Raw genomic sequence first — 14,577 nt, 5'->3', positions numbered from 1 at the left:
GGATTGTAGAAATGTCAAGAATGACATGAACTGCAAAAGGTAAAGATTTAGACTTAATCAATTGAGAAAGTATGAGAACAGAGTAAATAAAAGGTGGAAGCACAATGAAAATAGAAAATTCGAAGAAGAAGAAGAAAAGCAGAATTTCGGTGTACATCACCCTATGTGTGACATTATAATGGCTGATATGATAATTTTAGAGAGGGTCTATTACATTTTATACAAGGAGATATGCAATAGGATTGTAGAAATGTCAAGAATGACATGAAATGCAAAAGGTAAAGATTTAGACTTAATAAATTGAGAAAGTATGAGAACAGAGTAAATAAAAGGTGCAAGCACAAGTAGTTGGTGGGTTTGAACATTGGAGCACATTAGTTGACTTAATCATTGGAGATCATTGGGGCTGAAAGGATAAGCGTGTGGTTACACCATCATTTGTTCGCTTCGAGAAAATTCATATCGGCAAGCTTTTTAAATCAAGCACATCTTGTTTTGATCAGCCACTGTGATAAAGGTCCCAGTCAGTAGTCAAATCACAATAGCACTTGACACAGTTGCTCTCTTTGGGTGAGAACGTACCACAAGATAATATAGGATAGAAATTCTCCTTTCTTTTGTTTATTCATGTCCAGAGCTTATTAATACATTAACTTCAACCAACTATTTGGATATACAGCCGAAAATAGAGGTTCTAATACAATGGCTAAGAAAATAACAGAAATCAACTCAACCATAAAATAGAATGGAAAAAAAACATATGCCTAAAACTATTCCAACAACTAGTTGACGTAGTAAAGCCTCTCATAGCCGTTTGGAATTGCTGCCTAGCTGCTCCGGTTCCAACGTTCAAGCATGCATGGGTTCAACATTTACGCCTGCCCTGTTCTTATACCTGATCTTCCTCCCCCATACTTGGGATTCGGCTTTGGCGCCCTCTCAGACCTACGTGGCTTATCACACTGCATATTAAATATCCTCAGGAAAACAATAGTAAAATCTTTAGTGACTCATTTTTGTAGAAGCATTCGTACTGATGAAGGGGTAGCAAATTTCTCGACATAAGAAATAATTTGTAACCCAAGCAGGATATGCGAAAAACATGCATTTTTGCAAGGGGTTAAATGAGGTTGACAGGGGAAAAAAAACACATAAAATTTTAAGTAGCTTTTATGCCTTTGTTTCTCAAAGCCATTTGTAATAAGAGGAAAAAAGTGAATTTTCCCTGTAGAAAAGAATCTTGTTAGATAAAGTATCTGCAATGTTCTTTTACAGTTTCAATAAATGGCAAAGGCCCATGAGAGAATGAAAAGGAATGGAATCATAAATCCTATAATTTATTTGAATAAATTTTTAGTTGCAATAAAGTTCTTCTATGCAGGGTATTAGATCGATAACAACGACAATATTATGACAATGAGAGAGGAGAAAACACTCCAGTTTAAACCTTAACAGAATTAAGCAGGTGCTGTTGCATTAATGAATTAAATACTCATTAATATGTCACATTATTGGGAAGGGTCCCAGGACTAGAGATAGAAAAGGTTCACTTAAATTAGGCTGAAACAGACAATTAGCTGATGTGAAGAAATTTTATAGGGGATGAAGAGGAGCAAGATTTGGCAACCAAATAGGATACCAGTAGGCTCTTCGGAGAATTTTTCCTGCATGCACACCAATAAGTTATTTACTCAAGGATTGGAGATCATAGAGATTGTGTTCTAAGTAATTACTGAGTGTTGATCCAAAATACTAGCAGGATACACCTTGCAGGAAGTCAATCTGAGATTGCATGTCTAAGGCATCTGAAGAAATCTAAAAGTTGCTACCAATTTATTTGAGAGCTCAGGGCTAAGGGACATTACCTTTTTTAACACTAAATAAAGTAATATTAGAGACAATAATAGTAGATTGCATACATGCATCTGCCAGAAACTCAAAATTGCTACTAATCTATTTGATGGCTTGTGGCTAAGGGTTATTACTTATTACTTCCTTCACATTATATATAGGTGTATTAAGCTTCTTGGCAGCAACATGTGAATCAGAACTGGAATTGAATGCAGCTATTTTAATAAACAATATAGGAAAAGGGTAGTTTGAAGCCGTTTCAATATGATTTATTTCCCATAGCAAAATACATCATTAATCAAAAGCAGACATAAGTAAATTAACTGAATGCTATTGGCATGTCAGTGTGTGAGGACCAAATTTAACTGATCATAAGATGGAATCCAACTTAAGTTGAGAATGAGATTTTTCAGCACTCAATTCATTCACAAAATTTTAAAAGTTGTCCTCATAACCGGTCGTTAGATCTAGATCTGTCGACTCCTTATTAATGGTTCCCTGAAAAGAAAGATCCACAACTTCAATGATCTTTAAACCTCAGAGCACTGACACAAATGTGAGATCCACATCAGTCTTAGGGAATTTCCACATAAACATCACCAAACTCAAGAAAGAACGAAACTTGGAAAAAAAAAAGAAAAAAAAAGAAAAAAATGCTTTGATGCTTGTTTAACAAAATTAAATTTTTCCATTAATGAATCATAGAATACAAAAGATTCATTATTTCGCACTTACAATTTTCTCCCATCATTATAGGTACCAAAAAAAATGAGATTCATGTGAGAAACTAGGAATGTACATGCTATTATATGCAAAATCGCAGGATGACAGCCGACCAAGTTGACCAGCTCTGGACAGCCAAAGCAAGGTGAAATTAATCACAAGAATCCTGCAAAGAAGCAAAAACAGTTGGTTCACTGAGCATACTATAATTTCACCATAAGATGGATGAAGCTAGTCTAACTTGAGCAGGGGATCCTTAAAATGTAGAATCCAAACATCAATTCCAGTCTGAGAAACTATATTCAAATCTAGTAACTTAAAACTACATAGATTTTTCATAATTCATTATAAACAACCACTTATCAACAAATGAGTGAGAACGTAAGGATTGTTATTTCCTAATGGTTCACAGCCAAACAAAGTCCTCCAAAATGGAAGATCTACAAGTCTTTTACTACCATAATTTGGTTGCACTTTTCTGACCCTTTGAACTCAATATAAAGACTTGATGCATCAGAATATTCTCACTCATTAGATACCCATCAGAAAGCAGCCAAAAATTTGCCAGAAGACTGGGGAATGTTTTGCATACTTTGGAAAAAGTGGTCGACCCAGAGGCAAATTTTGGTAGGATTGTTTACTGATAGAGGAAATGACAAGCAGGAGAAATGCTACACTATTTGGTGGGCAACCTAGAAATAAACAAACATCTACGAGCATTAAAAACATAAACCAGAAAAGCAAACATCCTTAGACTATATGGACAGTAGAATTTTGAGCCAAAGGCAGTGTGATGTGGGGTTTTGTATTTCACAATGTCAAAAAATTTTGTTACATTTTGTTGTTGGACGTGCTTGTGTATTTGTTGTGGAGACCACCTTGATAACCTTTATGCTTTCAATAATTTACCCTCTTTTAGCTAAATAGAGGGAAGAAAATGTCATCAAACTTGGAAGTACTCACTCTACATTTGGACATAGCATGAAGACATATTACAATGTGAACTATGATAGAGATTTTTCTATGAATCCTACTAATACTGCTGCATTCACTTAAGGCTAAAAATATCATGTCTAGGTAATTCAAAATTTATGGTTCGCCGTACTGATCCGAACCAGACAGTACGGAGCGCACCAATATGGTACGGAGCGCACCGTACCATATTGGTTCAGTACCAGTACTCAGTATGGGGGGCGTACCGACATTCAGTATACCAAAAAAATCTTATACCGTGTCGTACCGATACTGTGCTAGTGTAGCACCGATACGGAGTTCGGTACCGAGACGGCGAACCTTAATTCAAATCATATGGAAGACTCTTCTCAACTTCCATTTCTTGCTTGGCGATATTCAAATGGTGACAAGGTAACTGGCTATACGATGTTTTTTTAATTTTTATGGGGAAAAGATTGTAAAACATCATGTTGAGGGTATATGGCCTGCGCATGATCACAAAATTTTTGACAGATTGTTGTCTGTGTGAAAGCATAAACAATGAAAAAGGACATGCATGTATACTTGGCAAAAGTTAGAGAGGAACTCCCCCAGGCACTATCTTTGATATTTAAAAAAAAACAATTTTCACAAGATACAGAAATTTGTTGTTTTTTATCTCCTTTTTTCCTTTTATTTTCAGCTAAGATGACAAATTTGTGTATAGACAAGTAAAGCAGAGACCTTGGGACTGGCTAATAACTACATGCAAATCGTATATTGTCATTTCCTTTTGGTAGAAATGCAAATAATATGTTCAAAAATTTTAACTTCAAAGGCTTCTGATTTATACATTTTTATGCGATACAAGTAATTTCTGAATGAAATTTTGATAACAAGTGATTATCAAGTGATTATGAATGATCTAGATTATACAAGTGATTATGAATAATCTAGATTATACAAGTGATTATGAATAACTCCCAATTTAAATATGCAAGTGATTATGAATGATCTAGATTATAATGTATTCCCTTTAAATGACATAAAAAATCCTAGAATCTCATATAGCATCAAGGGACTAGTGAATCCCTAGAAGTATAACTTACTATTCTCTTACTAATATCTGATTAAAAAAAAATTTCATGATTTATTGTACATGGCAATGTGGACTAGAGTTACTGGTAAATCACTCAAGGATACACCCCCAAGTTAAATTTGTAATCTGGGAACCATGCAAGCAAGCCATGAGACAAAATCATATTCTCCGAAAAATCCATCAGAAAATGAAAGCAATTTGCTTCACAATTATAGTACTCCCAAATGAGTTATTTATAAATAACATACTAAGCCTTCAAACATATCCGAGATAACAATTATTTTCCACTTATATTCAAACACATCAACTGAAACAATTTGAAAAGAATATAGCACAATGACATTGTCAACAAATCAATGAAATATAAACAACGCAAGCTTTAGAAAATGGACAACATTATGTGCTTTAGCAACTCTCACTGACCTTATGTTTTCATAGCTCGAGTATCAGGCTTTGAAGCCTCTGATGCTGGATGAATATTTGTTAGAGATATAGGTGTCAGGGGAGGTGAAGTGACCTCTTCAGTCAAATCTGGATTATGAGGAGCTTCTAATAACTTAGTAACTGGTAAAATTGGCTTTCTATGACCACCAGACGGAATAGAAAAACTGCGAGACATTGGACCAGGTGGTGCTGGTAGTGGTGATGCAGTAGGTGATGCATTTGATGGAATTCTGCTTGTTGCCACACGCACTTGACTCCTAGAAATTAAAGGACCAGAATAACCGATCAGCCTGGAAGGTCTTGCAGCATTTGCTAGGGTGGGAGGTCTAGGAAGCTCATGAAGTTCCCTAATTTTTGGTGATGACATAGGAGGAGGTGAGGTGCCAGGAGACACTTTTGAGGACACCGCTGGCTGCTTTGTGAGGACAGATGCTGACTTTGCAGAAAATATAGGAGAATAATTCACAGAGGATCTGTAATCAGTGGCAGAAAACATTGCCTTGCTTGACCATGCTTTACCTGGCAGTGGACCAGAAAATGCCTGTCTTTTGACTTTTTTAGTATCAGAAACACCGCACAGGCCAAATTGCAGCCATGGAAGCCCGTCTGCTGAGGGAGAAGGCATGCGGATGGGACCACTATTAATGTTGCTTTCCTTGAGTACTGACTGTGTTTCCTTTACCCTGGAAGAGCTTGATAATTCATTATCTCTGAGATCTTTCCCAAACTTATTTGCCACCAGTGGAGATGAATGCCACAGCTGTGTGGGCCAGCCACCCTTGCTTTCTAGATGATCTGCAGAAAATTTATTCGCAGGCCCCATGGTGTCTGAGTCCTTATCTTCACAAGGTGTGGGTAGAACATAACTGTGAAACTTTCTTGTTGATAGAGGTTGGGTTTCTTTCATCTTATCAGATGGATCAAACTTCTTATCCGCAAAAATTGGTGCTGATTGGCTGCCAGCCCCAGGCCACCTACTGAAAGTGAAGAAATCATCTTGATTCCTATCTAAATTTTCCTGCATGAATGGAAAGGGTAATTTTTAAGTGTGGAAGTACTTTTCTTTCCATAGTAGAACCAGCCCTACAACAGAGAGCATATGGCAAAATTCCAGAAAAACAATGGGACATGTAATGGGGAAAAAAAACTGCCACATACATTTTTACATAATCAGAAAGACCTCCACAACTCAGTTATATATAACTTATAAATAGTATGCATTGCAAGTTTGGCCCTCTTTTAACATTTAGATTATACACTATTAGGGGAAAAAATGCAATGTGAAAACTGTTATATGTCTTAGGTCCACACCATGTGAAGCCATGATGAGCATGCAAGGAAAAGAAGAAAAATAGAAACATGAATGAGGAGACATAGAAGTTATTGTTTGGGTAACATTTGTCAGAAGCACATCTTCTCACAAAAAAAAAAACAGTAGCATGGATTCAGGACCGCGTCCATCCTCATCCATCCCGGACATCCTGGATCAGACCAGTGAGAGGCTAGGGCCTGAGATGATTACAAGATCCAAGATCCAGTAAACTGGGTATCCCGATCTATACCACAGGGTCCCAGCCAGGACCTACCAGGTTGGTTAATGGTTCAGCTGGTACCAATATGTACAGACCTAGGACCTGAAAAGAAAGAGCTCGAGGCACTCATAAGGTCAAGACAATTTAGGTCGGGTTGAGTCATCACCTCAGCTAAAAATCTAATGAGTGGTCCTTTTGATACTAGTTGTTTAACTCATCTTGAAAATTAAGGCCCCGTTTAGGGGAGCTTTTGGGGGGCCAAAAAGCACTTTCTGGCCCTCCAAAAGCACTTTTGGATAAAAAAGGGTGCTTGATAAAAATTTCGAAAAGCTGTTATAGTTTTTTCAGAAAACTAAAAACAACTTTTTGGGATAAGCTCCATTTTGGAGCTTTCCGAAAAAGCTGTTTTCAGCTTTGTCGAAAAACTGTTTTTTTGACCAAAATACTCATAATAAAATATAATAATTACATACTTTGTCCCTTTATAAACCTAAAAATCTGCTGGAGCCCTAACAAAGAACCCTAGCCATGGATCAGACTCCCTTCCATGCAAGAAAAGATATTCTTGTTTTCTATTATTGTATTATACTTTAAATATAATATTATATTACGTTATATCATAATACATTAATATATTATGTTAAATAATTTAATATTATGTTATATTATGAAAAATTAATATACGCTAATAATTATAATATTTTATACCTTTATTATTGTATTATACTATAAATATAATATTATATTATATTATAATACATTGATATGTTATGTTAAATAATTTAATATTATATTAAATTATTATGCTATAGTATACAATGTTATATTACTATATTATAATAATATTATATTACATTACAGTAATACTATACTATATTATATATTTATGTATTAATATATGTTATATTTTATTATGCTTAGTTGTATAATACTATGTACTGTCCTTTATGGTAATTTTGTCATACAAAAGTACTTTCTTAATTTGTTTACCAAACACATGCTAAAGTGTTACAGCACTTTAGAAATAGCTTTTTATAAAAGCTCTACTTCCAACAACTCTACTTCCAAAAGCTCTATTGCTAACAGCTTTCCCAAACAAGGCCTAAGTCATTAGGAATTGTAGGATTGGCTTAGATAGGCTAGGTTGGGTAAGGGTTGAGGCTTGCAAATTAGACTATGTTAGGGGTCAAATCAGCCGATCTGCACCTGGATCAGATATGGAGATTTCCACCTTTTCCTTGTTTACATTCTAGCTTGGTTCCAAAGAAAGGGTTGGAAAAGGGGGTGGACCCATAAGTAGGTATGGTTGAAGGTTGAAGGATCTTGACCCGCTGTTAGGTTAGGCAGGGTAGGGTATAGGTCAAAGTTTCTTATGATGTTATCTTAATTTGACCCAATCAGAACCCGATCTGACCCATTGCCACCACTAAACGTGATAGATGAGAAGGAAATTGACATTGAATGTCCAAAAAGTTGATAGCTTAAACCATACAAAATTATAGAGCATCTTTTTCCAAATTGCTGAACAGAATATTGCTTAAATTTGTAAATAAAAGGTTAAAATACAACCATCTTCCATATCAAGTAACTAGTTTGTAGGGCTGTTAATGAGCCGAGCTGCTCGGGCTCGGCTCGGTAAAAGCCCGGCTCGGGCTCGGCTCGTTAGTCAAACGAGCCCGAGCCCAAGCCTAATATGAGGCTCATTTACACCCGAGCCCGAGCAGCTCACGAGCCCAAACGAGCTCTAGTCTCCCAGCCCAAATGAAAAACTCTCAGCCGGCCCAGCCCAAACGAAAGTCTCCCAGAGTCCCTCGTATCGAGCCCGAGCTCGCAATTGAAACGAGCTTTACGAGCTCAAGCCCGAGCCTTTGTTTTGCCAAGCAGCCCGAGCTCGAGCCCAATACAAAGCTCGGTACCGAGCCCGAGCCGAGCCCGAGCCTGAGCTTCTGTGAAACGAGCCAAGCCCGAGCCTCCCCAGGCTCGGGCTCGGCTCGGCTCGTTAACAGCCCTACTAGTTTGTCATCCCATGCAGCCATGCAAAGGATCAAGAACTTATAGAATCTTAAAACAAAAAAGTTATAGAGGCTCAAATAAGCAATCTAGCTTCTTCAGTTCAGAGAGAAGGTGCAGAGCCATGATGCTTAACAACTTCTTTTAAAAAATAACCACCGGCAAGCAATATTTTAAGCATTAAATTAGACAGTGACATGAGGCAATAATAGCATCTCTCAGCCACACAATGTGGAATGTTTCCTTTTTCCCTTGTTGTGAATAAGAGAATTTCCCTCTTTGCTCTTAGGAAGAATCCAACTGCTTGGTATAGATATAGATTTGTTGGCACAGCACTTTGAAAGATGCACAAAAGGAAATTATTCAATATGACTGTTTCTGATAATAAAAGTTGACTTACATCAACTTCAAAGCAATTAGTAACCCATAACTCACTGTCATCAGTAAAAATCATCTAATAAAATGATAAAATATCTGCATGCAAAAAAAAAAAAAAAGATAATGCAAATTTTAAACCTAACCTTTAGCCAGAAATAACGAAAACATAATAAGACCTTAAAATAAATATGAACTCACCTCTGTTGAATTTCTACTTGCAAAAACAACATCTTGATATTGGTCATTTTGTCCGTAGCCAAAACTCAACTCCCCATCATCACTGCTATCGTAACCAGAATAATCATCATCATTGTTGTCTGTTTCATCATCAAGTTCACTGAAATGATAATCAATATGCTGTTGTTCAGCAGCTTCTATAACATGTGGTTCAACCAGTTCAAGGTATTTAAGTCCTTTTCTGAAGAAATTTAACTGAAGTCCAAGCAGGAGAAAAGAAAACAAAACAAGGTCAGATTGCGTCACATTTCCATCAAACAAATAAATATTCCTGACATAAAAGAGTTGAAGTAACTACCTGTGCGGCATGATGGCGAGCAGCCTGTGTTAGAAGGCTTCGAGATTGACCTTGCTTCAATGATTTCAAGCGGAAGGCAAATAGGGCTGCCTCCTCTACATAATCATCTCGAGCTGCTAGCAACTGTTGTGTTAAGTAAGTTTCACCTTTGGCACGTCTCGACCTCCCTTTTTCTTGATGTGCCGCCAGCATTAATTTATAGATCTCTCTGAAGAAGATATGCCAGAAGAAAATCACTATAAAGATGAAGAAAAATGAACAGAAAATGGCAGAAGATTTGTACCTTTTATCATCACATTGCCGTTTCATCTCCTGCAATGGCAAACAAAGTCCCATTAAAAGAATGGTAAGTCATGGTTTGTTTCAAGAATATTCTCGGCACAAAATTATGAAATATAAGCTGAATGCAGAAGTTTGGCAAGGAATAGGACTTAATGGATGTCAATTTGGAAAATCATTCAGACTTAAAAAATAAATAAATAAATAAATGCTTATGCTGAGTTCAATGATGGAGATATAACTAGATTGAAACAATGTTTTTCAGACAACACTGAAACTATGTACAAGACATTAAGGAAAAACAAGAGGAGAAGCTGGAAACAGAAAAGATTGTCAATAAGCAACTCCACTTATAGAGTCATGAAAATATTCCATATGAAAATTAATTTGAACAGCAAATTGTACTCTTTCTAGTTGATGCCCCTTCCCAAGGACATCCTAATTCTGATTGGAGCTTGATGTGTAATGATGGTCCAAGTAACACTAGGTGCCCTATGGAACTCCTCTTTGAGATATATAAACTACTTTTATATTTTGGTTGGTGATAAAAGTCCATCGGCACTATATATTCTCCCCCTTCTTCCAAATTTAAGGATATGTTCGCCAGCTTAATAGGGAAATTTCGAGTCTTAGAGGAAAAATTGACCTTATATTTTTTACTAAGATTCTGGTGAAATCTACAATAATATAAACGAGTATTTTATTATAAACCTATACTAAGGACTAACTAGGTTTCAAATTATGTATCAAATCAACCCACTGGGCCAATCCTAAAGCCTTAGAGTTAAGGAAAGATAACAAAGAAAGAAAGAAACAGAGGAAGGAGAATTATTTCTAGAACATAGGAAAACTACAGCACTTTCCCTTTTCTAAGATTCTATTTTATTCCTTCAAAGTTTCCTGAAGGAGGTAGAGTTTTGCTGAATTTCTCCATGACGAATATAATGAGACCTACCAAAGATGGGACATGGAGAGAGAGAGAGAGAGAGAGAGAGAGAGAGAGAGAATTTTAGGATTCTTTTCTTTTTGCAGGGGGGAGGGCGGTAACTGTCTTTTCTCTTTATTTATTCCGGTTTTTTGATCTTTAGTTTGTTTATGGAAACATAGTCATCACTTGGGCTGCCCACTCATAGCCTACCTCATTCAATGAGCAGTCCAGACAACTTAAAATCTGGTTCAGTTAAAGATAAAGGCCCACCTTCACCTAAAGACTAAATTCAATCCAAATAAAATAGCCTTGTTGCCCATCTAGCCTCACTTGTTTAACCAACATACTTTAAATATTACTGAAAACCTTAGAAAAAGAAATCAGTATCATAATTACTATATTGATGATAATGATGATGATGATGATGATGATGATGATGAGACCTCAAGACATCACAGACAATAGGACGAAAACTGAGCTACCAGACAACTGTTTCAGTCTCTATTAATCCCTAATGTGCAATCTTCCACTGGAACTGCGTCGATTTTTTTATTATCCTATTCTGTTTGGACTTTCTTTCGTTGCCCAGCATTGTACAAAATTCAAGACTTGCTGCTTAGTTTCTTTAATCTTAATTTTTTTGCAATAAAAGAGAGCTCAAAAAGTCTTGAAGTTTTATTCTAAAGATTAATAGAGCTGGATCATGTAAACAAGACCCACTTTTTTCATAGTGGAAGTTTATAATTTGGAAACTGTCCTTCACAAGTAAACATGAAGCACATGTTATTAAGACATGACATGCTATAATTACTGTGGGCATGAAAACTCAGATACATTTCATACCATGTTTCACTCAGTAAATATTGTTATCTATTAGAAATAGATAACAGTGTTATGATACACAGCTGATTTCAGAAGAATAATAATTTAGTCAACTTATTACTTATTACCCTTAGTTTTTATTATATGCAAAAAGCAATTCGGGACACGCAGGAATATGTTAAGGGTCTCTTTGATCACCAATTTCGCTCCTTATTAAATGAGTCATCCTAGGACAGATTGATGTTGCATACTGAGGCTGCAGGCATTTATAGAACATATAAATGGAGAAATCAACAGCTAAATCTATGCATTAGATAGTCAAATAAACACTTAGTTGATCAGTCATTTTGCACAGGATCAGAAAATAATACAATTATTCCAGTTAGAACATACAAATCAAAAAGAACAAACCTCCACAGTTTGAAGCTCCTTGAGAAGAGACTCAGATGGTTTTGTAATTGTCTGGATGATATGGGCACGCTGTGAAATAAAATTTAACATAAATTCCAGTCAAACTGATGTCAAATCACTTGCCACAGGAATAGATATGAAGAATTTGTGTTAGTATGGTCTATTTGCAATATAGAATACAGGACTCACATAGCTATCTACAAGTTTCTGAAGCGCAAATTGTGCTTTCCCCAGCATCAACAAAACCCTGCCTGCATGTATAATCAAATTCAAAATGCATATGAGAAATCAGGACGTGAACTACTTTTCACACTTTGAAAGTTTACTTGGGGACTAGTCTACCTTTCTCACTTCAATATCTAAAATTCGTATCTTTTAAATTGTTTCTTATAAATAGAGTCCTTAAGTTGTATGTTTAAAATGAGCAATCTGGTAAACATGCTGGCACGATTCCAGCATGCATAAAATAAAAATGGCTTCATGAACTATCACATTTCAGAAAGTACACGCAGATACCACAGACAAACAAGAAGATAAGAAAACTTTAGGAATTCCAGAAAATTATTTCAATCAGCATTCAGTTATTATCAGTATTTTCATTAACTTATTTATGAAATATTCAATATTATATCCTTACATATAACCAGAAAACAAGGTTGGTAAAATTAATCAGACCACAAGCAATACCGGAAAAATAAGAGTTCAGTTGACTCACCACTATCCTCATCATCATTTAGTGCAGTTTTTTCAAGCAAACATGTGCCCATTTCCTGCAATGCTTCTGAGAACTCTGCAAGAATATGTAGACATCTAAGAGTAGCTCAGATAGCAAAGGTTCTTGTTTACTTTATTTTCAATAGTGCTCAAGTAATAAAGACTGCTTATTTGCTACAGTACCCTCAACTTTGCATAAGTTATGATGTAAGTTTTCATCGGACATATGAGCTCAAAATGAAAAAGGTAAAATTTCCCGAGTACAGACAAGAGATTCTTATAAACTTACTGAAGTAAAAATATAAAATAATTAAATACAAGTATTCCAGTTATAGCTTGCCCTTCATTTTAAAGATGTAAAATATATAAGATAGAGAACACGCTAAGTACAGCAATAAAGCAATGTACCATATGCACCATTTGCAGTGGCAGCTGCTGCAGAAAGTAAGCCGTCATAGCAGCTCCTCATGTCCTGCACGTCCTGCAAACGCAAAGCCTCCAAGTGTGAGAGCTGAAGGTACGATTTTAAAAGAAGAAAACAGGTAAACTAGTTGTTTTTAGCAGGTTAACAATATATATTTCTGCATATGATATGCAGATTGCTTTGGTCACTCAGTCCATTTGAAAGAGTATCCATTCATTCTTAAATAAATTTTCAGTCAGACTTCTTATAATATGGAATACCTCTCAACCGTCCTCTCAACCATTACCAGTGCAAATTAACAAAGGTGTCTTAGAAATGAAATACTGGTCGCATTTTGTATAAAAAATAATGTATAGAAAATGTGGACACAGAGCTTTCCCATTTGCAAGAATGCTCCAACTTAATATTATGGGGGCAAAAAGAAATTTTTAGTTGTGTCATTCAAAAATACAATGATTCAGGTTCGGGACAAAACGGTCCAAAAACTGTTCCACCAAGCCCTCCAGGGGAAGGTCTAGTAGTTGCTGCCTGGAATTATCTGTCCTACCTGTGACACTTGTTTTCTATTATCATGGATAATAATTTGGGGGGAGAATAGAATAGAGCTGAAGTTTATACCTTTTTGTCCTTTACATAATGAATGAGTTTTATTTAGTTTTCAAAAAATAAAAAGATTAGGCACGTAAAAACTTCAACTTTGACGGACACAACAAGCTGGGCAAACAAACTGCACTGGATAAAAATTTAAAGAGCCATCAAAATTTAGAGAATAGTGAGGGGAAAAAAAATAAAAATCTTTCTGCTTCCTCCAACCAAAATATCAAAATTAATTACACTAATTTGTTCAAAAGATAAATTTAGATAATTTGAACTCCAGTAAGACGATCAAACCCAATAATTCAGCAAACTATACTGAAGAAAAGAAAAGAACAGGGACCACTACACACAAACTAGAGCTGCTCTTTTTCCCCAAAGAAGATGTGCATCAAAAATCAAATAAAACCAGAGATATTTCGAGCTGGAAGCAGAGCAATGCAATAAAATAAAAATCCCATCTTTGCTGCCAATTTCGAGACAAGGAGATCCAATAACCACAAAATGTCTGATCAAAGACCCTGGAGAGGGAGAAGAGCGTCACCTGAGCGGCCTCGACGAGCTCATCCAGCTTTGCCAGAGGGTGACGGTGCTCCCTCTTCTCCTTGGCATCGCGCCGGTGGAGCGTGAAGCCTCGGAGGTTCTTCAGAGGCGACTTCATCCCCCCTCTTGCCTTCCGTCTCAGAATCCCAACACCAGATCGAAATCCCCAAGAAGATTGAGAGAGGGGAACAAGGAGAAGCGAGAGAAAAAGAGATCGGAGGAGAAAAGATAAGGGAGAAAGAGAGTCAAAAAAAAGGTCTCTGTTTTCCTCTCTCCCGTCGGAAACCCTGGAAAGACCAGACTGGGAGAGCAAGGACGAAGCAACCCCTCTCTCTCTCCCCTCTGTTTTCCTTTCGT

The 14,577-nt window shown here is 36.4% G+C and overlaps 1 protein-coding gene across 1 annotated transcript; it reads right to left on the bottom strand.

The window, feature by feature from the left end:
• Window positions 1-594: 594 nt before the first annotated feature.
• On the bottom strand, window positions 595-14,577 carry LOC103708089 (uncharacterized protein At2g33490). Its single transcript, XM_008792862.4, has 10 exons — window positions 14,222-14,577; window positions 13,068-13,140; window positions 12,661-12,735; window positions 12,135-12,196; window positions 11,946-12,014; window positions 9,789-9,817; window positions 9,506-9,713; window positions 9,169-9,402; window positions 5,030-6,068; window positions 595-2,740 (listed from the first exon to the last, which is right to left on the bottom strand). Exons 1-9 carry the CDS (start codon window positions 14,336-14,338, stop codon window positions 5,031-5,033), a joined length of 1,905 nt encoding a protein of 634 aa, XP_008791084.2. The 5' UTR covers window positions 14,339-14,577; the 3' UTR covers window positions 595-2,740; window position 5,030.

This window comes from Phoenix dactylifera, chromosome 14 (assembly GCF_009389715.1).
Source record: "Phoenix dactylifera cultivar Barhee BC4 chromosome 14, palm_55x_up_171113_PBpolish2nd_filt_p, whole genome shotgun sequence".
In the NCBI taxonomy this organism is placed as follows: Eukaryota; Viridiplantae; Streptophyta; class Magnoliopsida; order Arecales; family Arecaceae; genus Phoenix; species Phoenix dactylifera.
Note: the sequence above shows the minus strand (reverse complement) of the source record. Positions and strands in the feature narration are given on the sequence as shown.